The 25,090-nt window shown below is 38.8% G+C and overlaps 1 protein-coding gene and 1 non-coding gene across 4 annotated transcripts; one reads left to right on the top strand and one right to left on the bottom strand.

Annotated features, from left to right (window-relative positions):
- The first annotated feature begins 14,612 nt into the window (after nt 1–14,612).
- On the top strand, nt 14,613–14,702 carry Trnaf-gaa (transfer RNA phenylalanine (anticodon GAA)). The gene is given in 2 exon segments: nt 14,613–14,649; nt 14,667–14,702. It is a non-coding gene; the product is annotated as a tRNA-Phe (tRNA).
- A 2,388-nt stretch (nt 14,703–17,090) lies between these two features.
- On the bottom strand, nt 17,091–24,273 carry LOC127845473 (uncharacterized). 3 transcript variants are annotated; one of them, XM_052376403.1, is made up of 6 exons: nt 24,141–24,273; nt 22,826–23,713; nt 20,373–20,513; nt 19,574–19,814; nt 18,954–19,211; nt 17,091–18,682 (listed from the first exon to the last, which is right to left on the bottom strand). In XM_052376403.1, the coding sequence occupies exons 2-6, from the start codon at nt 23,606–23,608 to the stop codon at nt 18,600–18,602; spliced, it is 1,506 nt and encodes a 501-aa protein (XP_052232363.1). In that variant the 5' UTR covers nt 23,609–23,713; nt 24,141–24,273; the 3' UTR covers nt 17,091–18,599. The 3 variants fall into 3 exon arrangements, with proteins under 3 accessions (XP_052232363.1, XP_052232364.1, XP_052232362.1); XM_052376404.1 differs by lacking the exon at nt 24,141–24,273 and adding an exon at nt 24,078–24,106; XM_052376402.1 differs by lacking the exon at nt 24,141–24,273 and having other exon boundaries at nt 22,826–23,988.
- Between the last annotated feature and the right edge of the window lie 817 nt (nt 24,274–25,090).

The following is a 25,090-nucleotide window of genomic DNA, read 5'->3' as shown; positions in this document are numbered from 1 at the left end:
TATAATGGTGGTCATGCTCGTTAAAAGTGGATTTCTAGTAGACTAACTAAGTCATTGTATTGTAACAGTTATAACAATATGAACTAAAAACATAATTAATTTCAAAGGATTTTGAGCAAGAGCAAAGGGAGCTTGTTTCATTATCATTAAGTAATGTAAAATAGCCATACCTTACACATAAGATCGCCCTTAACATGTAAAATGGTCCGCTCCTTAAAACGCTTCATACGGTGACTACTGACAAAAGAATTTTTTTATTCTAAAAATTGGAGCTGTAATACAGATGAACATGGCTTCACTTTTGTGCGGCCTAACGAATTTAGTGTAACCCTGACCTCCGCTTGAGCCGCAAAAGCTGCAATCGACCGCCAATGAAGATAGGTCAAACGCGATTTAAGTATAGTGAGTAACTTGTTCGTTTGATGTTCTTTACTTTCAATTAGAAATGAATTTTGTTAAACTGCCTCACTGTCACAATTTTTAATGTTTGGTTTCGGCTGATGTTTTCCATATAAACTGATTGACGCTTTTTTGAAAAATTTTGTGTAACCAGGGACCTATATTGTTTGTATAGGTCCCTGGTGTAACAGATAAAAAAATAATAAAATAACACACTGTTCACCTGGGCAGGATTGAACTAAATAACAATGGGATGTATACCCCTGCGAAAACACGAATTCGTTTATGGGTATTCATCATTTGAAATATTTTTATCCCATTTTCACCGCGACATTCATTGACGTTATAACACCCCATGGAATAAACTAACCTTTATTCCACCTTGTTGAATAAACCTGTCGCGTGCACGGACTACTTTTTATTCTAACGCTGAATGATTTCGAGATTCGAGAATACTTTCGCTTTAAAATTGTACGACCTTCAACCTTTAGATCTAGTCAAGGAACATAATTTTTAGCCATCCGTATAATAAATCAGCTGATTGACGGCGTCATAAAATGACGTACTTATTGCGTCATTTTCAAATTATTATATGTGATGTCATCTGTTGGTGTACACGAAACTTGAATTCGATGTCTGGGAATAAAACATTGAAGACGCGCATTTTTTTCGTGTAAATGTGTCCTGGATGTAATTATGAAAAAGTGCATATTTTATGGATTACTTACCTCGGATGGAACCGGTGAGACGAAGGATTTAGATCTACATGTAGATCAAGCTTATTCGTGTTATTGATTTTCAGATGTGCGTGCCCGGGTGTGCGTGCCTATTTGGATGTGAAATTGTGTCTGTAGAACATACTATGGGGGTTATTTTGGTTCAGTAGTCTATTCGGATTGTTTTGCTTTTGGATGTAAGTAAACGAAAGGGTACTTTCTTTGATTAATAAACTTTGTCTTTGTTATTTTATCAAAAACAGTCCAAGTTTGCAACAAGTGTTTCAAACCTTAATAGAATTATTACGGATTATCTTGTATTTGGGTCACAGGATGTGAAGGCTATATCTAGACGCCACCAAAATCTGCAACGTCTATGAACAAATAGGCGAGTATAGTTTTTTTTTAATAATTTATGTTTAGAACGACTCTGTGTGTAAATCTACATGAACATGTATGTTGACATCGACATCATTTTGTCAGGAGCAATATTGGATTTTGATCATTTTCTTTCGAAAATAAAATGAATTATATTAAAGTATATTACGCGGTCGCAATGTGTTACAATTTGATTGCTGTGTAAAATTGAATTTAGGCATATGGTGATATTTTTTCTCGTTTTACAGTTTTTGTGTGAAATATTTTAAGACTATTTTGCGTACCAGAACAAATACATTCTATATCACTACGCTTGGTTACATTCGTTAGATTTAGGTTTTTACCGCTATTTAGAAGGAATTAAAATTATTGTTAAGGTTATAAGATCTATTTATGTTAAATGTCACGTTGAAAAAAATCAATGGGATAAATAGAATACTGGGATTAACGTCTAATAGAGAGAAGTTTATGTTGCTCGGCTCAAACACCGAAAGCGCTCGCCAAGGCTCGCGCTCCTAGTGTTCAAAGCCTCGCAACATAAACTTCACTCTATTCAACGCTAACCTTGTTATCAATTTTTTTCGTACTCAAATTTGTTTCGTACCCACATTTTGTTCGTACCCAAATTTGTTTTCGTAACCAATTTTTTTCGTACCCAAATTTTTTTTCGTAACCAATTTAATTTTGTTTCGTACCCATTTTTTTTTTCTTACCCAAATTTTTTTTTCGTACCCAAATTTGTTTTTGTTCCCAATTTTTATGCGTACCCAAAAATTGTGTCGTACCCAAAATTGTTCGTACTCAAATTTGTTTCGTACCAAAATTTTTTCTTACCCAATTTGTTTTTGTTGCCAATTTTTTTTCGTACCCAAATTTGTTTCGCCCAATTTTTTTCTTACCCAAATTTTTTTGTACCCAGATTTTTCGCACCCAAATTTCTTTTCCGACCCAAACTTTTTACGTAAACAAATTTTTGTTCGTACCCATTTTTTTTCGTACCCAATTATTTTTCTTACCAAATTTTTTTTCGTATCCAAATTTTATTCTGCATATTTTTTCGTAACCAAAATTGTCGTACCCAAATTTTTTTTCGTACCCAAAATTTTATTTTAACAACTTCTTTATTTATTCACCAATTTACTTCATAATTCAACCTGAACATCTCTTATGACAACACGGTCTATCTCAACCATCCATGTCCACATTACCCACCCCGGGGCCCCACCAACATAGACCTTGCCCACCCAAAATTGCCTTTTAATACAAAATCTATGCGGCGTGGGTATACGCGTCGGCCTCTGCCGCGCCACTTCTAGTTATAAAATTATACAACGTTGAACACTTGAAACGATTTAACAAATGTGGGGTGGTAATGTTATTTTAGCTTTTTTGAGCGCAAAGTGCTCCAAGTAAGCTATAAGGGTTAGTATACGTCATGCGTCCGGCGTCGTGCTTCGTGCGTAGCGCGTTGTTAACGTTTAGCTCGTTACCACTCAATAGGCGACATGATTTGTCTAATCTTCAAAATAGAAAAAAAACAGACATTCAGAAAATTTGATGCGATTAATAGCTTATATAAAGCGAAAACCTATGGTCTGGCTAAGGACTCACTATGAACGAACCGTTAACTTAAAAAAGCGATGATATCTAGGAACGAATTCCGAAGAATCACAATATACAACATCAATTGAATGAAAAGTAAGTCAAAGGTTCGAGCACACAAATTAGCCATGTGATCATAATTTTAAACAATGATATTTCAGTAAGCAAGCCATTTGGGGATAACAACCCGAAGCCTGTGCAGATACTCGCACTACCTAGCTTACTCATGTTTCGCTTTAAACTTAACGCGGAAGAGGAAAGGACATGTAGGGAGATTTGCACAGAGGTTTACAGGCCAAAGCCGTCTCTGAAACGGGCCGTATCCTGTATCCTAAACTATTCTGCGTATCCCAGCTTACACGTCTTGTGGGTCCGATGGCATATGTAAAATGTTCGGATGTAGATCTTCTCAACAATAATGTTCATAAACATCATTCCACATTATTCAAAATAAAATTTGTATGTCAAGTAACGATATATTACGCATTAACGTGGAATACAAACATGTGAATTTATATAGTCAGAGAGCAGGGTTCAACCTGTACTTCTGTTTACTTTTATAATTTCATCAAAATATATAAAACTATAAATGTATGCCAAAACTATCCCTTATTGTCAGCATTTTAACTATATACCAGGTCGAATTGAGAAACAGCTGTTTACCACAAGTATGACTTTTTAAGATACTTTGAAAGAATATTTATAGTTTAGTAATTTCCAATGTATGCAAATACATGTATATCAAAGAAGCTCTAGTTATATGAAATTTGATCATAAATAATAATGTTTAATATATTTCACCATCCCCTCGATAGAACTTACGCTTTGCTATCGTATATTATGTTTATTTGTATTTGTATTTCAGGCCTTGAAGAATCCACTCGACCGCTCGCATATGCGAGCGAAGTTGACGGTCGGGCGAGTAAAGTTTGTTAAATACTCGACTAACCTTGTTTTCAAGAATTATATATCCAGAACTCCTGCCACATTGATACAAATTCGAACGAACAAAAAATAGGTATAGTACACAAAGAAACGGCACTTTCGTTTTAACAATGAAAAATGACGTCACGAGAACAGTACAAATAATTCTCGAAATCGGCTGCGCTCTTTTCGTAGGTGCCATTGCTCTTAGCTAATCGGTTAAAAGTGAATTATATATATATATATATATTGGTCATTCCGTGAAGAATAAAATTTGATTTTAATGTAAATATCAATAAAAAAATAATACATAACTGGTTAATTATAATTCTTCTTATATTTAATTAAAAATAAACAGAACAAATAATTATTAATAAACAGAATAATTCGTGATCAAAAGCCTTAGCCAAAAATTACCATATTGTAACCATTTGTCAATCAAGCGTGTCTTTCATTGATAGTTCGTCCGAAATATTAAAACTCGAAGGGCGACTAGATTAAAGTGAAGGGCGAGTGGATTGTCAGGCCTACGCGCCCTGAAGAGCGAGTGGCTCTGGAAAAATTCTTTAAGGCCTGTATTTTAATTGACTTTATGTTATACAATGTTATGTTATTATTCGCATTCACGCGACGGAATATAATGTTTATTGTTGAGTATGAAGACCACGTACTATATATATATAGGTCTGAATAAACTTTGTCTGTCTGCCTGTGATGTGTTATACAATGCAATGGTTGATAATTACGAATAAACTGTAAACATGTGCTGAAAGTGTATGTTTTTTAAGTATAATGTAATTGACCTTCTGAATATCGGACAGTTTACCTTTTTTACAGGGACACCTACCTAAAGCGGAATGTTCCCAAAGTCCTGGGACAGTCCGGTTTAGAGAAGTTTCTCTGTGCATTGTTTCGTGTTTGCTGATAACGGTACACGACGATAAAGGTGTTGTATTGAATAATAGTCATATGATATTACTCATGAATTGTAGTTGTTGTTATCAGCACATTGAGAATTCAGATTGTGATACGCGGATCAGTTGACTAATTTGTTGTCAGAAGACTAATGTTTATAATTATGAACATCTTGAAATATGAACCATATAAGTCGTTTATATGATTTATCTGTCAAAATCCACGATTTTATACAAGAAACGCAAGAGTCTGATGCATTACGCGATGAACCTTATATATAAGTTTGAGTTTATATGTATCAAGTATACTAACAATTAATTTGAATGTAATAACAATGTTAAAAATACATTTTATATTTACAATAGTATACAACCAAAATATATATTAAAAAATATCTATAAAAAAATAATAGAATGGCGTCAGCCTACGGTTAATATATACAGAAGTTTTTTTAATTTATAATTAAACACTGTTGAAATTTTGATACAAGGCGGTTGAGCTAAGTCGTTATTCTTTATAAATTTTATTAAAGAAGTGAAAATACATGAAAACACGGTAAATCTATATGCTAAAATGTGACAGCACCTATTAAATATTGAATGTTTCAAATTAAGCGCCGATAAAATAGAACGAATAGCGTAAAACAAAAATTAATATTTGATGAGATTTCGACACAGCAGATTTATAGCAATTACAAGTAATTATTTAAACTCGAAACAGCTGTCGGTAAAGCTGTTTATGGCGTTTCTGTGCACAAATGTGATAGCTTCCATAGGTCGTCGTCAGCCAACCTTTCTGGTGGAACTATACGCGCATTTGAATTCTGACTGGCATTTGTCACATGTGTGGCTTCTCTAACCCTGACGACAGTAGTATTTTGAAAATTAGACGCGTCATGTTTAATGCATCATCATAAACGTAGCCAGGGGGGGTGCGTTGGGTGCTTTCGCACCCAATGTTTTTGGACAAATAAAAAAAATGTACTATAAGTTGCACCCAACTTTATTGGACGGAAAAACGGTTATTTATTTTTTACAGGAACCAAGTGGGTCTTCGTATTTAAGCGTTAACATTATGTTTTTTCAATATGCAACCGACAGGTCACCATATAATTAATTTTTCGATTAAGTCATTTCCAAGATAGCGCGTGATTTTTATTTACAAGTTTTAACAGTAGAATATATGAAATCAACAGAAAATGTGACAGCAAAATTTGAGAAGGTATAAGAAGCTGGTCCCCGCAAATTGAATCGGAATCTTTGTTACAAATAGATATTTATTTTCTGTGTAATGCAAATTTATTAACCAGGCACTCTAATTCGTATAAATAGACACTAATTAATAGATATTTGATACTAAATGATTGTTTTGCAACTTTTGCCATCGTTATAAATGTCTATAACTGTTATAGATATCAAAACAAAATTTTAAGCCTACTTATTGTGGGTCAAAACCCCAGTCCAATAATCGTTTTCGACAATTTTCTAGATGGCTGGAAAACAATTTTATTAACTTGAATGAGTGCATAATCTTATAAAAAGAAAATACATTTTAGATGATAATTAACGGAATGTTATGTCAGCTTCCGAAAACTTACGATACAGGAAGCATTTTGGTTTCACTGGTCATACAAATTGTGTAAAACCGCATTGTTTTAGCATACTTGTATGGGTGCTTTCTAAATCAGCCTCAATCCAATATCTCATTACCCGCGTTACAATTAAATAGGATATCTTCAAAGCAAATAAATAATTAATTCTTAGCATTCATTGGCTGTGTCTCTTTTCCAGTTGATGTTATATGCATTCAACTGAATCTTTACTTGACTTAAATCAAAGAACACCCTTTGACTATTGCCGAAGACTAATGAGTAACTGGTTAATAACCTTGCATTATACCACGATTTATTACAAAAACACATTGTTATATCCTCGTGCAACCATTTTCGGATCCACTAAAGGGTTTTCCAGCAAAAAAAATCAGCTGTGCTCATGTAATGATATTTGTTTTGTTGAATGACAAGAAAATCATTGTTACAAAGCAATGAAGCTTTTTTGTAGTTAACTAACACTTAATGGCATCTGTTCTGCTCCACATTCATAACTTTCCACAATGTTTTAATTACTTGACACAAAGAATGTCCTTTTCTTAAACAGTTGTTATAATGAATTTAAAACGTAATAACATATGATCAGATGGACGTTAACGTTTAATTTGCATCAACTGTGACGGATCTTCAGCATTAAATGGGCAAATAAGTACATCTTTTTTCTTCAACGTCCTGGTATGCATTGTTAAGGACTTTGAGACCACAGTGCCAGTAGTTTGTGGTTATAGGGTCTTAATGAAGCCTAAAGTGTTATATGTTTCTGAAATTTGTTTAGAAAAAGATAACTAATTTGTTTAAAAAAGTTAAAAAAAAAACAGTAACCAGTTATACCATTTTGATTCCTTTTTAGTATTGATGCACATCAGAGATAAACCAGTTTTTTATCGGTGTTTGTTGTACAATACACTATAAGAAAGTTTAAAGCGATGCTAACCTCTGGTTCTATACATAGTAGCAGACAAACAATTGTTTTGAAAAAAGTTAAATAATTCCATTTTATTTGCTCGATTTTATGAATGGTAGAATAATGGAATGGTAAAACACACCAATTTTATCAAGATTATTCCACCCATGTGTGTCCTCGGGTTATTCCACCCCATGTGTGTCCTCGGATTATTCCACCCCATGTGTGTCCTCGGGTTATTCCACCCCATGTGTGTCCTCGGGTTATTCATCTCCATGTGTGTGTTCTCGACGTTTCCCTTCCCATATGTGTGTCCTCGAGTTATCCCTCCCCATGTGTATCCTCGGGTTATCCCACCCCATGTTTGTCCTCGAGGTATCCTTTCTTTCGAGTCTGATTTGGCGAAGGAAAGGGCGAGCATTGTTTAGACTTTTCACTTGGCATATCGACAAATAAAAGCTGTCCCTTGTGTCATCGGTTTATACCTTCCCATGTTTGTCCGCGGTGTATACTGCCCCTTGTCTTTCCTCGGGAAATAGTGCCCCTTGTGTCCTCGGTTTATACCTCCCCATGTGTGTCCTCATGTTATCCCTCCCCATGTGTGTCTTCGGGTTATTCCCTCATGTTTGTCATCGGGATATACCGCCCTTTTTGTCCCACGGTTTATACCTCCCCATGTGTGTCATCGGGTTATTCCTTCATGTGTGTCCTCCGGTTTTCCCTTCACATGTGTGTCCTCGGGTTATCTCTCCCCATGTGTGTCTTCGGGTTATCCCTACCCATGTGTGTCATCGTTTTATCCCTCCCCATGTGTGTGTGTCCTCGAGGTATCCCTCCACATGTGTGTGTCTTCGGGTTATCCCTCCTCATGTGTTTCCTCGGGTAACCCATCATTATGTGTTATCTCGGGTGATCCCTACTGATGTGTGTCCTCGGGTTCTTCCTCCCCATGTGTGTCCTCGGATTATCCCTCCCAATGTGTGTGTCCTCGAGTTATCCCTCCCCATGTGTGTCTCGGTATCCCTCCCCATGTGTGTCCTCGAGATATCGCTCCTTATATGTGTCCTTGAGTTATCTCTCCCCATGTGTGTTCTCGGGTTATGCCTCCATGTGTGTTATCGGGAAATCCCTCCCCATGTGTGTCATCGGGTTATCCTCCCATATGTGTCCTCGGGTTAATTCCTCCCCATGTGTGTCCTCGGGTAATCCTTCCATGTGTGTCCTCGGGTTATCCCTCCCAATGTGTGTCCTCGTATTATCCCTCCCCATGTAAGACCTCGGGATGTCCCTCCCCCTGTGTCCTCGGGTTATCCCTCCACATGTGTGTCCTCGAGATATCCTCCACATGTGTGTCCTCGGGTTTTCCCTCCCCATGTGTGTCTTCGGGTTATCCCTCCCCATGTTTGTTTTCGAAGTATCCCTCCACATGGGTGTCCTCGGGTTATCCCTCCCCATGCGTGTGTCCTCGGGTTATTCCTCCCCATGTGTGTCCCCTAGTTATCCATCCCCATATGTGTCATCGGGTTATCCCTTCACATGTGTGTCTTCGGGTTATCCCTCCCCATGTGTGTCCTCGATTTATCCATCCCCATGTGTGTGTGTCCTCGAGGTATCTCTCCCCATGTGTGTGTCCTCGGGTTATCTCTCCCCATGTGTGTCTTCGTGTTATTCCTCCCCGATGTGTGTTTTCGAGGTATCCCTCCACATGGGTGTCCTCGGGTGAAAACTCCCCATGTGTTTGTCCTCGTGTTATTCATCCCTATGTGTGCCCTCGAGTTATTCATCCCCATATATGTCCTCGGGCTATCCCTTCACATGTGTGTCCTCGGATTATCCCTTCCCATGTGTGTCTTCGGGTAATCCCTCCCCATGTGTGTGTCTTCGAGGTATCCCTCCCCATGTTTGTGCCCTCGGGTCATTCCTCCCAATGTGTGTCCTCGGGTTATTCCTCCCTATGTGTGTCCTCGGGGTTTCTCTCCCTATGTGTGTGTCCTCGACGTATCCCTTCTCATATGTGTGTACTCGGATTATCCCTCCTCATATGTGTCCTCGGGTTATCCCTCCCAATGTTTGTCCTCGAGGTATATCTTCCGATGTGTGTCCTTTGGGTTATCCCTACCAATGTGTTTGTCCTCAGGTTATCCCTCCCTATGTGAATCTTAAGGTTATCCCTCCCCATGTGTGTCCTCGAGGTATCCCTCCCCATGTGTGTCTTTGAGGTATCCCTCCCCATGTGAGTGTCTTCGAGGCTTCATGTGTGTCCTCGGGTTATCCCTCCCCATGTGTGTTCTCGGGTTATCCCTCCCCATGTGAGTATGGTCCCAAGGTATCCCTCCCCATGTGATTCCTCAGGTTATCCCTCCCCATGTATTTTCTCGGGTTATCCCTCCCCATGTGTGTCCTTGGGTTATCAATCCCCATGTGTGTGTCCTCGAGGTATCCCTCCCCATGTGAGCCCTTGTTTAAACCTCCCCATGTGTGCGTCCTCGAGGTATCTCTCCCCATGTATGTCTTTGGGTTATCTCTCCCCATGTGTCACCGAGGTATTCCTCCCGTTGTATGTCCTCGGGTTATCTCTCCCCATGTGTCATCGATATATTCCTCCCGTTGTGTGTCCTCGGGTTATCCCTCCCCAAGTATGTCCACGTGTTGTCCTTCCCCATGTGTGTCCTCGGGGTATCTCTACCCACGTGAGTCCTCGGGTTATCCTACCATATGTATGTCTTCGTGGCATCCCTCCCCATGTGTGCCCTCGGGGTATCTCTACCCACGTGAGTCCTCGGGTTATCCTACCATATGTATGTCTTCGAGGCATCCCTCCCCATGTGTGTCCTCGGGGTATCTCTACCCACGTGAGTCCTCGGGTTATCCTACCATATGTATGTCTTCGAGGCATCCCTCCCCATGTGTGTCCTCGGGGTATCTCTACCCACGTGAGTCCTCGGGTTATCCTACCATATGTATGTCTTCGAGGCCTCCCTCCCCATGTGTGTCCTCGGGTTATCCCTCCCTATGTGAGTCCTCGGGTTATCTCTCCCCACGTGAGTATGAACCCTATGTATGTCATCGAGGCATCCCTCCCCATGTGTGTCCTCAGGTTATCCCTCCCTATGTGAGTCCTCGGGTTATCCATCCCCATGTGTGAGTCATCGGGTTATCTCTTCTTATGTTTGTCCTCGAGGTATTCCTTCCCATGTGAGTCCTCGAGGTATTCCTTCCCATGTGAGTCCTCGAGGTATTCCTCCCCATGTGTTTCCTCGGATTATCCCTTCCCACGTGAGTTCTCGATGTATCTTTCCCAATATGAGTCCTTGGGTAATCCCTCCCCATGTGAGTCCTTGGGTTATCCCTCGATGTGTTTGTCCTCGATGTAGCCCTCCCAATGTGAGTCCTCGAGGTATCCCTCCCCATGGGTGTCTTCGGGTTATTCATTGCCATGTGTGTCTTCGGGTTATCCCTCCCCATGTGTGGCCTCGGGTTTTCCCTCCCCATGTGTGTCCTCGTATTATCCATCCCCATCTGAGGCCTATGGATATCCCTCCCCATGTGTCCTCGGGTTATCCCTCCACATCTGTGTCCTCGAGGTATCCTCCACATGTGTGTCCTCGGGTTATCCCTCCCGATGTGTGTGTCTTCGGGTTATCCCGCTTGATGTGTTTTCGAGGTATCCCTCCACATGGATGTCCTCGGGATATCACTCCCAATATGTTTGTCTTCAGGTTACTCCACCCCATGTGTGTCCTCGAGTTGTTCATCCCCATATGTGTCCTCGGATTATCCCTTCACATGTGTGTCCTCGGGTTATCCCTCCCCATGTGTGTCTTCGGGTTATCCCTCCCCATGTGTGTCCTCGATTTATCCCTCCCCATGTGTGTGTGTCCTCGAGGTATCCCTCCCCATGTGTTTGTCCTCGGGTTTTTCTCCCCCATGTGTGTCCTCGGGTTATTCCTCCATATGTGTGTCCTCGGGTTTTCCCTCCCCATGTGCGTGTCCTCGATGAATCCCTTCCCATATGTGCGTCCTCGAATTATCCCTCCCCATGTCTGTCGCGGGTTATCCTTCCCCATGTTTGTCCTCAAGGTATCCCTTCACATGTGCGTCCTTGGGAAATCTCTACCCATGTGTTTGTCCTCGGGTTATCCCTCCCCATGTGAATCTTAGGGTTATAAGGTAGCCCTCCCAATGTGAGTCCTCGAGGTATCCCTCCCCATGGGTGTCTTGGGGTTATTCCTTGCCATGTGTGTCTTCGGGTTATCTCTCCCCATGTGTGTCCTCGATTTATCCCTGCCCATGTGTGTGTGTCATCGAGGCTTCCCTCCCCATGTGTGTGTCCTCGGGTTATCCCTCCACATGTGTGTCCTCGGGTTATTCCACCCCATGTGTGTCCTCGGGTTATCCATCTTCATGTGTGTGTTCTCGACGTTTCCCTTCCCATATGTGTGTCCTCGAGTTATCCCTACCCATGTGTATCCTCGAGTTATCCCACCCCATGTTTGTCCTCGAGGTATCCTTTCCCATGTGTGTCCTCGGGCTATTCCTACCCATGTGTGTAATCGGGTAATCCTTCCATGTGTGTCCTCGAGTTATCCCTCCCCATGTGTGTCCTCGTATTATTCATCCCCATCTGATACCTAGGGATATCCCTCCCCATGTGTCCTCGGGTTATCCCTCAACATCTGTGTCCTCGAGGTATCCTCCCCATGTGTGTCCTCGGGTTATCCCTCCCCATGTGTGTCCTCGAGGTAGCCCTCCCAATGTGAGTCCTCGAGGTATCCCCTTCCCATGGGTGTCTTCGGTTTATTCCTCCCCATGTGTGTCCTCGGGTTATCCCTTCCCATGTGTGTCCTCATTTTAACCCTCATCATGTTTGTCCTCGGGTTATCCCTCACCTTGTGTGTCCTCAGGTTATTCCTCCCTATTTGTGTCTTCAGGTTATCCCTCCCCATGTGTGTCCTCGAGGTATCCCTCCCCTTGTAAGTCCTCGGTTTATCCCACCCCATGTGAGTCCTCGTGATACCCCTCCCCTTGTTAGCGTCCTTGGGTTATACCTCCCCATGTGTGCCCTCTGTTTACCCTCCCCAGGCGTATCCTCGAGTTATCCCTCCCCATATGTATCCTCATGTTATCCCTCCCCGTGTGTGTCCTCAAGTTAACCCATTTGTGTCTTCAAGTTATCCCTCCTCATGTGTGTCCTCGGGTTATCCCTCCCACGTGTGCCCCCATGTCATCCCTTTCATGTCCTCGAGGTATCCCTCCCCATGTGTGTCTTCAGGTTAACCCTCCCCATGTGTGTCCTCAGGTTATCCCTTTCCATGTGTTCCCGCTGTTATCCCTCCCCATGTGTGTCCTCGAGGTATCCCTCTCCATGTGAGTGTCATCGGGTTATCCCTCCCCATGTGTCCTCGAGGTATCCCACCCCATGTGAGTCTTTTTTGGTTCTCCCAAACCACTGTCCTTGGCAATGTCGCTCAAAACTTTGGCTCATACTCATCCTGCATTGCAACCATACAGTTGACATGGCCATATGGAATTTCGAGATTGTATGAAAGATTTAAATGTATTGGTGCTTTTTTTAATATGCATAAGTGTATTAACATTTTATTTTATTAGTAATTCAACCGAAAAACATTATCGAAGGAAATGCTAACATCCGCTCGGTTCATATAAAATACTTGATTAGTGTTGAATATAGATAAATCTAATTATCGAGCCTTAGAAAACCTCAACGTCTAACCTTGGTCATACATAGCCTTGGTCATCGCCTTGGTCATCGCCTTGGTCATCGCCTTTGTCATCGCCTTTAGACGGGAAAATCAGACATTATGATGTTTACAGCGGCTTCAACATGTTGTCTTGTTATACCAAGGGAAGATAAGTCTGTGCAATAAAATCACTTATCAAGAGTCGTCGTCCCTGAAATTGAACTTTTTACAGACAATGTACAAGATTACATACCCAGTGAAATAACTACACTATTAGGCCAGGTTCTAATAGGGGTCTACATGCACCCCCCCCCCACTCCGCCCTCCCACCTGGGATAAATTTTCACCTATACCAAGTTGTTCAGTAACTCAAGTAAGTAATTTTAATAATAGTAAATCTATTTAGCTTCAAGAAATGTCCTTTACATCGCATGTTTTGAATATCTGCAAGTAGTGGATTATGCTGACATTGACATATTTACTAAACACACAATCTGTACAAAAAAATATTCTAGTATATATAGTAATATTTGTCTTTTTTTCCCGATTTTGTTAGTTTCTCATTTATATTCATGAATTTGCAAATGAGATAAATATATAATTTGGTCTTTAAGATAAAGCACAATGTGTAGCCTTAGTTTAAACACTAATTAGTTTGTATTACGATAAGATATAATATAATAATGATATGATATAGTCGCCCTGGTCCGTTTTCTAATTTTGAGTGGCGGTTGCCAAGGAAACTGGTTGATATGAATATTTTCAATTGAGTTTATCTTTGAGGACAAGTGAAAAAAATTAATTACTTGAGATACTGAACAACTTGGTATAGGTCAAAATTAATTCCAGGTGTGGGGGGGGTGCATGGAGACCCCTATTAGGACATGGCCTATATACTTTATATACCGCTAAGAAAATCGTTTGGTCGACGTGTATACGCTATTAATGGCGTCGCTCTGTAGAGCGGCGACTAGTATGTAATGCATTTTTTTTTCGCTTATGGGAGGAGAAGTTATTTTACGGATCAATGTATATATTTTTGTTTTAAGAATATCTTGCATAGTGGTGATTTTTTGTGTAAATTAGTGTAAATAAGTACTGCATTTGTGCCTATTACATTCATTACAACATTGATTGCCAATAATGCAAAGCTAATTGTTTTAATTAATAACTGATCCTCAACTGATCACAGGAGAAAGATCACAGGGACTGGGCAAATACGCGAAACTTTCTGGTTTTGTATAAAAACAAAACATAATCAAAATATATTTATTTTGTGGTTTTTCTAATTTGCTTATTTAGTGGAGAATCAATGTAGTACGATATTTGACGACCTATCGCGCAAGCAAGTTTATTGGAAGGCGAAGTGGAACGAAAACGTACAATGTATTAGTTTATTAATAGACATATAATAACGATCGTTATACACAACTTCACCAAATAGCAGTACATAAATGATGTCAGCCGGAATAGCTCAGCTGGGAGAGCGTTAGACTGAAGTTGTTTACGCAACAATCATCTAAAGGCCCCCGGTTCAATCCCGGGTTCCGGCACAAACGGAACAGTTCGGCGGCTGACAATTTTTTTCAGTCAGGTTAATAAATATAATAAAGCTTTATTTTATGTAGACATTTTAAAATCCATTTTACTACAATTAGACATTTTTATTACAATTAATGGATGCCTCGTGGTGACAACGTTAATTAAAATTTCTTACATCACTTAAATATCTTATAAAAAAATAAACGTGTTTTTATATTAACAAATAAATGCATACAACACATCTATTATCCATGTATTTTTATGGTTGTCTATCATATGTCCTAAGTACTATCCCTACCACATATAGAGCGCGAAGCGCGACACGTATTATTGATTGTAACAATGAGTTGCGATAAAGGAAGCAGCCGCTTATCAAGGAGGAGCTGTGTCCCAGCAACCCGTTTCCCTAGAGTCAAGCACTCCTCGGTGTGTTTTTTTTTAAGAACCACTTATAGAGCGTGAAGCGCGACACGTATTACTATCCAGGTGGTATGGGCCCTTGAGCATTATCCGACCATTACGTCCATAGTTATCTTCCTTAGAATTTGAGAAATTTTGAAATCGTTGTTTAAAGTCCAAAATTTTCATCCGATTGTTCCCAAACTTTCACAGGTTTTTATCAATGAGGACCCCACCCAAACTCTATATGAGCAATATCGGACCATAAGTCCAGAATTATGTCTCTGTGAATTTAAAAATAAAAGTGAAAAACTGCTTGGTTAGATGATTATGTCAACATTTTTCTTCAGATTCTTTCCAAACTTACAGTGTCTTCATATCAATGAGCATTTTTAACTCATTTAAAACGAGAAACATCGAGACAATAAGTCCAGAATTTTTTCTATTAAATTTGACAAAATAAACAATTTCCACTTGTTTAAAAGATTTCACAACTTTCGTCTGAATTTTTCCAAACTTGTTAAGTGTTTTTATATCAGTATTACTCGAACCTTATTGAAAATGATGTATATCGGAGCAATAAATCTATTATGATCTTTTACTGAATTTCAAAGTATTGTGAAATGCAACTTTTTTATGCAATTTACATTTTTCATTCAATGTTTTTTTCAAAATTTTACAGTGTTTTCATATCAATGAGTACAGAACCCCTATCGTAAATGAGCAACGTAAAAATAAGTTCAGAATCATCTCCCCTTGAAGTTGAAAAAATATGAAATTACGCTTACAAGATGACGCAGATTTTTTAAAGCTTACACAGTTCTGTTCCATTAATGAAAACTGCACACGGATGCCAGTAAAAAAGGAAACCAATTTAAATAAAATGAACTATGAAATATTTGAGGGTTATAACACAACATCATAAATAATGGTCATTTGGGGGTTATTACACAAAATTATAGATAATGGTTATACCAGTATATTTTTCTATTTTGTTTAAAATAATCGGCCAATATATTAATATTTACAGTAGAAAAAATCGTTCCATGTAACTTCATTGAGTGCCTTTTACACTGAAATTTGCATCAATACTTATCTTGTTATGCACATTGTAACATACCACACAGCGTGCTGATGGGTAATTTTAATAGCATTTTTCAAATAAACTTTTAGACTATCGAAACAACCATCGACTCTGTGTTAATTAAATTCTGGGTATGCTACATATATGTCTTTGTTTCAAACCAACTCTTTTACGTAATGCCGATTCAAATGCGGCGTTAGCGGAGGGTCTGTTGAAAAGTTGACTTAACACCAGAAAGCCTAAGCCCATAGTCATTAAGTCATAAGACCAAAAGAAAGAAGTCAGTCAAGTCATAAACAATAATAAAGAAGTCAGTCAAGTTATGGACAAGAATAAAGAATTCAGTTAAGCTATATAAAAAATATATAATCAAGTCATTGACAAGAAAAAAGAAGTCAGTCAAGTTACATGAAAAAATAAAGACGTCAATCAAGTCATAGGCAATAAAAAGAAGTCAGTCAAGTCATATAGAGGAATAAAGAAGTCAGGCAAGTTACATACAAAAAAAAGAAGTCAGTCCAGTCATTGACAAAAAAAGAAGTCGGTCAAGTCATAGACAATAATAAAAAAGTCATCCAAGTCATAGGCAAAAATAAACAAAGTCAGTCCAGAATACAGATCATTTGACTTAAGACAATATCCTTCTCCGTCGACAAACAATCTCTTAAATTTGCTTTTGAAATTAATTTATTCCAGAGACAGCTCAACTAGAGACGGGGATTTCCAGACTGGATTCATGTCAACAGCCAACTTTAACAAAACGTTACACTAATTTTCTCTTAAATCAAGACTAATAAAAGGTGTGTGACTGGTCCGGGCAGACCTTTTATAAGGTATTTTGGTTTGAAATGTCTGGCACACGCATCATTATTTAAAAGTTGGCATAAAATCTATAGGCACGAAGTGGAGAAACATGATTGTTGCACATTTATTTCTGTAGTATTAAAGTGTGAATATAAAATTTATAAATGCATTCTATGATATTGTAAAAAAAAATATGACAAAAAACAGACATACATATACGAAGACAAATAATGCATAAACTGCAATGCACTTAAAATTAGTGACGGTTTATTATATATAAATGTTTATATGACGACATTGTCACAAGCATAAAGTACATAGCAGCACGTATGGTAAATATTTATCAATACAAAATATTTCCTTTATATAAATGAAGTCAGCAACCGGCGATCATCTTACTTATGTAATTACTTCACTCCAACTATTTCACATAACAAGATCTGTTTTTTATTTTATTTTTCTATACATTGTACGGAATGTTGCGTTCAGACCACAACAACCTTTCTGAGAATGGCGTCGTCATGGTTTGGGATAAATGCGAATACTCAAATAGTTGCAGTAACATACGCACGAGGAGATACGGTTATTCCATATGTCTTGATTGAATAACATTGATATATACCATTGTGTTAAATATCTGAATTGTAGAATTGTATATTTTAAGCTCTTTGCGTTATAATTAATTAGTTGTTTTGTATTAGTTTCGGCTTTTCTTATAGTAATGTACCGTCGTTCAGGACAAAATGCATGTGCAATATTTATGACATTCATGCATATTGATTCAAACCGTTTGCGAGTTTGCATCAAATGTCTAAAAAGTATGCATGCAAACGACAATCTCAACTATGATTGGGCAAACATGCGAACATCCCCGTGAATATATATTAGTGTCCATCGTGTGTATGGAAACGTGTTAATCATGCAAATTCGTTATTTATCGATATATTACTTGCATATAAGAACATTTTAGCCAAGTTCTGGGAAAAAATGGGCTAATGCGTCTTCGTATTGTGCCATACCAGATAAGCATGTGCAGTACACTTTCCGCTTCGACCGCAATTTTAAGTGAACAGATACGCCATTATAAAGTAAAATACCATATAAAGCAAAAAGTGTCGTCTCTCATAAGCGTTTGCTTTATCTGTGATGACATTCACGGACATGCATTAAGCCTAGATTTCCCAGAACGAGGCTCATGTGTGTATGATGAAGGACTAAATGCTTACTATACTGACGACACTAAATAGTATAGCGGAACAGTTTTACACACGCTCTATTCAACAATTTGACAAATATGTAAAAACATTTTGCTACCAAAAGACTTTTTGTTAGACGAATACATATCTTTTGATTTATATTCAGCAATAAGCTTTCGAAATATTGATAATTAACGGCCTTACATCAGTTTGAACAGACGCAAATATCATGTATTTCATTAAAGCCAATCCGTGTGAAACTGCCCCGTTATAAAGGGTCGTAAATGTTCAACTGATATATCACAGTTTGCGACTATTTCCTTTCAACGCTAAGCTAAAGTTCGCGGTGATCGGCGTGGTTGGCTACGAGCTGGGTGTATTGCTCTAGAAATCAATATCCCTTGGGTAGTGGCCCCTTAAAGGGGTCAGAAGGCGTCCTCGACAGTCATTGAGAAGACATTCATTTCGCTGGGAAGGTTCCACTTCCGCCGTAGACCTTCGATCATACCTGTGCAAGGATAAAAGTCGTTAAGAATAGTAGGCCTGTAACGAGTGGCAATCTATTTTCAAGCACTGAACTACCCCGTGTTGACCGAGTTCTTAAGCATCGAATTGATGCAACCAAAGCAAAAGTATCACTGAATGTAATTAAAAACAATCTATACCGTCACGGAAAATAAAATACTACAGTGGCTACACCTTATTCAAGAATATTATTAAATTGAATATAAAATTATAATCTCGGAAAACAAAAACCAGATACGTTACTGTAAACAGACCTATTCTTAGGATTTCATCGACATCTCTCTGAGACTCAAACCGGCTGATGAACAGCTTGCTGTACGGGCTGACAAACAGTCCCGGCTTGAAGATCACTCTTCCAGTCTGCGAGGACACCACCATTGGTCGACATTCGGGCACCAGGCGCTGCATGTCGTCGCGCATTTCCGCCTCGAACTGCGTCAGTCGCTCTTGGTATTCCGCGTGTTTTGACGGATGCATGAGGAACTCGATGAACAGAAACGTGTTGGCAGGACCTTGTAACAGCCGGATGTGATGTAATTTATGCTCATTTTAAATGAAAGTGTGGATCTCAGTTTATTAAAATATAAATATGTGTATAATTATAATTTATAAAATACTCAGATATAATGGGAAAAAGGATCTCCAAAATAACAACTAGCTGCGTTTGCTTCACGAATAAATTATTTTTGGAGAACGATTTACGTCAATCTGTCTTGCGTGTATTTATATGATTGTTACAATGATGCCGCCGTTTTTAAACATATTATTTGGTTCCTCAATATTTTCTCCAATTCGTCACTAATTGCTTGTACAGTGTGTCACATTAGAAAAATGTTTGTCAAACGTTACAAATAGGTAATTTTTTTTTACTTACGCATAGGTGGCGCGCTCAGCAGGGGCACGTAATACGCCTCGTATCCGTTCGGCGTCGGGAAGCAGGGCTCACGGAGGCGGTTCCGGTACCCGTTCTCGAAGTACGACTCCGCCGCCTCGCGCTTCGTGAACCAGAAGGCGGCAACTGCGTTCTCTGTGGCGCGCGCCTGGCGATGAGGCTGGTTACGCGCCAGGGACCAGTTTTGCTGCTTGTTTTGTTGAGCGATCTCGTAGACGTAGATCTGTTAAAGAGTGTAGAAATGCGTTAGAACAGAAAAACGTGATTATCGTGGATTTATTGTTTTGTGTTTTATAAACATAGTTCACGTTTTAAAAGCTACACGATCCATTAATAAATTTTATTCACAACGTTGAAAACACCGTGGTCAAAACAAACATTAATAAGATGCAGTGTGCCTTTTTAAATGAACAAATCTTAAAGGTCCATATTTCCCATGAGGATTATTAATTAAATTACTAATAATTTTATTATTTTTCTTAGTCCAGAGATTCATTTCGTGTCTTTAAACAAAGTGTTAACATTTTAATATATGAGTTTTTAAATCATAATTTGGGAAACTATCAACAATTTCCATATAACGATATTAATGTGGTTGTAATTTTGGTGTTTTCGTTCCCGTTCATGAGAATCGTATTTGTTATATTTATATTTATATTATTATGTGACTTTGATGTGACGTTATCTGTCACTGTGATAATAGAAGACACTTGTTAACCTATGGGCGCAATCAATATTAAGCACACAATTCTGCCATATTTTGCTGTTTCATTCACTTTACCTTCTCCTTCCTTGCAATGCCGATCAGATAACCCCCCGCGTGTCTGCATATGGACTGTTGCATCTTGAGCGCGTTGTTCATCATGTCGTAGCCAGCGTCATCAAACCGGATGAACATAAATCCGCCTGGGTACGGCAGCGTCTGTAATGTACGCAAAACAGTGTTCTATTGGTAATAAGCCGGTCTAGGAATCGGAGGATCCCTGGTTCGAATCCCGAGCTAAATACTGGCTATTGCTGAGACGATAGACGATTCCACGATTCTGCCTCTCCACTCAAGATTATAAATGGGTCTTGTGAGGAAAATTGGCCCGTGTGCCTTTGCTGCATACTGCTGGGGAGGGGGGGGGGGGGGGGGGGGTAAAGTTAAAGTCGGCTGAAGATGCGCAAGTCTAACAGAGTATTAACCAAACCATTTACGTTTTCTTACCTTAAACGTAACAAGCTAACAAAAATTTAAAAAAAAAGAAGACGGCAAACATTTTCCCATGATAATTAGTTAATATACAGCTTTAACTATCAAAGGCCATACATAGTGTGCGAGTTTAAATTTCAAAGTAAAAGACCATGTGCCGTAGATGCAATAGCTTCCGGTAGTTTCAAGTATAAAACTGCGAGATCGGTCTCGGAAAAAATAAAAGACAAGGACCAGCTCGCACCGCTTGTTGTTGTCGTTTGACGTTTTGATTTAATAAGTTAGCATGTCACTGAATTAATTGAGTCGACCTATGGGCGGGCTTACTTGTTATTGTGGCGGCACATAAATATGAGTCGCGTTCTGAGAAAACTGGACTCAATGCATGTGCGTAAAGTGTCGTCCCAGATTAGCTTGTGCAGTCCGCACAGGCTAATCAGGGACGACACGTTCCGCTTTTATGGTAAGTTTCAAGGAAGTTCCTCCTTACCGAAAATCAAGTTTTGGCGGAAAGTGTCGTCCCTGATTAGCCTGTGCGGACTGCACAGGCTAATCTGGGACGACACGTTACACACATGCATTAAGCCCAGTTTTCTCAAAACGCGACACATATAATAATATCAGTCCAGTCTTGTAAGCGAGATGTACAAAGCAGCTCTCTCAAAACAAATGAACATTCTCACCTTGTGTCACGGCGATTGTTGACTACATTCCCGGTAAACACCGATCAAATATGAGAGAACAGTGATCAATGATATATTATATTCAGTCTTTGCAACATTTTATTGTTGTTGTTTTTTTGTATATCGAACATTGGTCTTATTTGAATTACGAAACGTCATGTACATGGAGAAGAGGTTAATGAAGGAGAAGAGGTTAATGTATGTAACTTACATCATAGATGTGACTCAATTTAGCGATGAAGCAACTATTTTGTGGTGTGGTTGGAATAGGACAAGTAATTTTTTGTTCAAGAATTATTTGGTTTAAAATCAACTTTAATACCATTTTAAGATCTATTGTAGTCGAGGCGCAATGAATATCGCGACAAATACTGTTCAAATTCATATAAATGCATATTAAAATAATACGGAAAACGATTACTGGAACCTCGTTTCCCTATTCTGATTGCTTCTTAATACGGATTTCCTCTAAATTCATAAAGTATGTCTAGATTATTGTCATCACTTTAATTCGTCTTAAACACAAAATATGACCGGATGAACGAATAAAAAATGTAAAAGGTGTTGACGTTATCTTTATTTGTGCATACAATCAAATGTACAGATCGCGAACTCAGGATTTATTTCCAGTTTGAAAGGATCTTCAATAGGCATTCACCGGCTATGTTTAACGCACTGGGGGCGATATGATGTTCACTTCAGTTGAAATATGCTCCATCCTCTTTCATAATGATTGATTATTGATTTGATATAATAAATAATCTTTTGAGAACGCGAATTTGAATCTTGAAAGAAATCGATAAGGTTTTCAAGATGTCTAAAGTGTTTAGTAAAGATCGCGATAATGGCGTACTTACAGATCTTGTTGTCAACCAAACATGTCAATAAAGTGAAGAGAACGAACCCAAGAATGATAAATATGGGAATGTTTAAAGAACCATATTAGAATAACATTTTATTAAGCGAGCAAGTGGTTATTTTACTGAGTTAATTCTGAGTTTCAACGCTTTGCATCTTGTATGAATAATGTTAGGCGTCAATTTATGTTTCAATATTACAAAAATGGCTAATAAACACTCTCTGTATGTAACGCAGCCATTGTGGTCAAGTTTCAATGTGTAACAATATGCGACTATACTGCCCCAGTAACAAAGAATTACCGGACCGACTTAAATAAAAGAATCAAAAACTTTTTAGCCGAATGCTGATTTTGACTAACTCTATGATTTCGTCTCAACCTGTTCACACGTTCATACTGTCATCAACGCACATTCTATAACAAAATCATCTTCATAAGAAAAAGATCCAGTTACAAATGGTCCCAACTACCACTTGTCACATAATACATAAATTTACCTCGTGATCGAACCAAGGGTACTTCCGATGTTTCGGTTTCTCCTCCCAGAGCTGCGGGTTAATAGCGGTGGAGTCGTGGAAGCCATAAATATGTCGCCGGCGCTCCTTCTGTAGCTCCTCAAAATCCAACATCCGGTCGTTTATATTCTGCTTATTCACGATATCCTGATTTGTGTTATCGGCCTTGTTATCCTGATACCTCCACGTATCGGCGTCCCCGATACGGATGTACGGACCCATGTCTGACTGGTATTTCGGGTGTCGCGGCGTCTGCGCCACGGGTTTTGGAGGACTTTTTGGCGGCGCGGCCTCTACACGCGGCGTCCCTGCGTGACTCCGTCGTGGGCTACCAGGCGGTCCGCCCATCCGGTCTTCATATGCGTCAGCTACCGGTACTTGACCGCGAACATCACCCTCTCCGTAGAATTGCCCGCCGTTCGTGTGATATATATCTCCATTCCCTTGAGCGTCGCGTTTTATCTTCGCATAATCCATCAACATATCGGCTCGCATCTTCTCGTACTTAATCTCATTCTGAAGCAACTTCAGCTTCGCAGAGTGTAGCTTGTTTCGCTCCTCGAGCTCCTCCAACTTCCGGCCTCTCTGACCCACTTCCTGTTCCAAATTACTCATCTTGTTCGGCACGGGGCTCAAACCTCGTGTCACCAAGTCCACCTTCGTATTCACGGAGTCTATACGGTTATTCACATTCGCCAGCTCGCGGCCTACTGCCGATAGTCTCGCTTGCCTTTTCACTGCTTGGGAACTCTCCATAGTTAACATGCGGCACGAATAGATCACTCCGATTTCCTTTCAGAAGCCGTTGTTCATTATTTAAGTAAATACTTCAGACAAAAATTTCGCTAAAAACGCACCGAGGTACTCGAACTAAAAAGGCGAATAGTTACTTAAGAAAATAGTTCAAATACGCGAATTAGCTGCGATGGGCCTTTTAATTATATTATAGAATACAAATCGTTACGAATAACAGGTTCGAATGATATTTACTAAGCCAACTTGAAAGATGCTCTTAAGTTATTGATTTTTATTGGTGATTTAAATCGATCACTCAATTATCATTCAATCACTCGATGATTTTTAATAGATAAACGAACCATTTGTGTTTTTGAAAACACTCAGGTCGTTTTCTAACCTTTAAATCACAGTATATATTATATAATGGTATGTTATTGTTTGAAGATGACGATAAAAAATATCCCAACAACTATTAAAAATAAGAATCAGTTACGACTTAATACGATATTATTTGCTTTTAACAGCTGTATCCAATGTGAACCAAATAAACAAGTTTTACATTTATGATCACGCATGAAATGGAAAACGCAGCTCACTGATATCGATCTAAGTTAGAAGTATACCATCTCAAATATGTCGATTCCGTCAAATAATTTACTGTTCTTTGACCCGCGTTCCAAGTTTGAAGTTATCTGTTTGAATGTCTATCCAGCGAGATGTTTCATTTCTGATGAGATAATTTGCCAGAGGATTAATGTAGTAAAATAACTTAAACCCCTGTTTAAATGGAACTATTGACAACTTGAAATTAAAAACTGAAAGAAATAGCAACGCGAATGGTTTCCGAATATTTATCTCTTTGATAAAAGCAAATGAAGCGTTTTAAAATGAGGAAATAACGCAACAGATGTTGACAGTTTTTTTTCTTAATATCAACAATTATATTAAATACATTCGCCCTTAATACGATGGCATTTGATTGAATCTAAACACAAATCGAACAGAATGTTGTTGTTTTCTTTTTAGATGACGTTCAAGCAACGAAGCACTTTCATAAAAATTTCACTGCAAAATGTCAATACACTTTGCAAAAACGTGGACCTTTACGAATTGACTTAACTGTTGTCCTCACGTGTAAAACACATGCATGTCGTGATAATTCCGGTAAGATTTCGAACACTTAAAGTCGTGATATAAAACATATATGAACAGTTTGTAGTAACATCTATTTGCTTATATGTTTCATCGTATACCCTGTCGGAAATAAGAGAGCTGTGCGTTTTATACACAGAGATTTAAGGCATTATTTCAACAATACGTCATTTGAAATAATGGTCATAATTTGACACATTTGATTGAAGCAAATCCAGATTTTCTTCGTTGTATAGGCTTAGCGGGACAAAGTGAATACTAGTATGAATCAGAATAGAATAACAAAACTTGCCAAAAAGAACGAAATACTAGTTTATTTTTCCATATACGCTGTCACATTCGAAATCCAAATAAGAT

This window comes from Dreissena polymorpha, chromosome 9, assembly GCF_020536995.1.
Source record: "Dreissena polymorpha isolate Duluth1 chromosome 9, UMN_Dpol_1.0, whole genome shotgun sequence".
Classification (NCBI taxonomy): domain Eukaryota; kingdom Metazoa; phylum Mollusca; class Bivalvia; order Myida; family Dreissenidae; genus Dreissena; species Dreissena polymorpha.
This window is presented reverse-complemented; position numbering and strand designations above follow the sequence as displayed.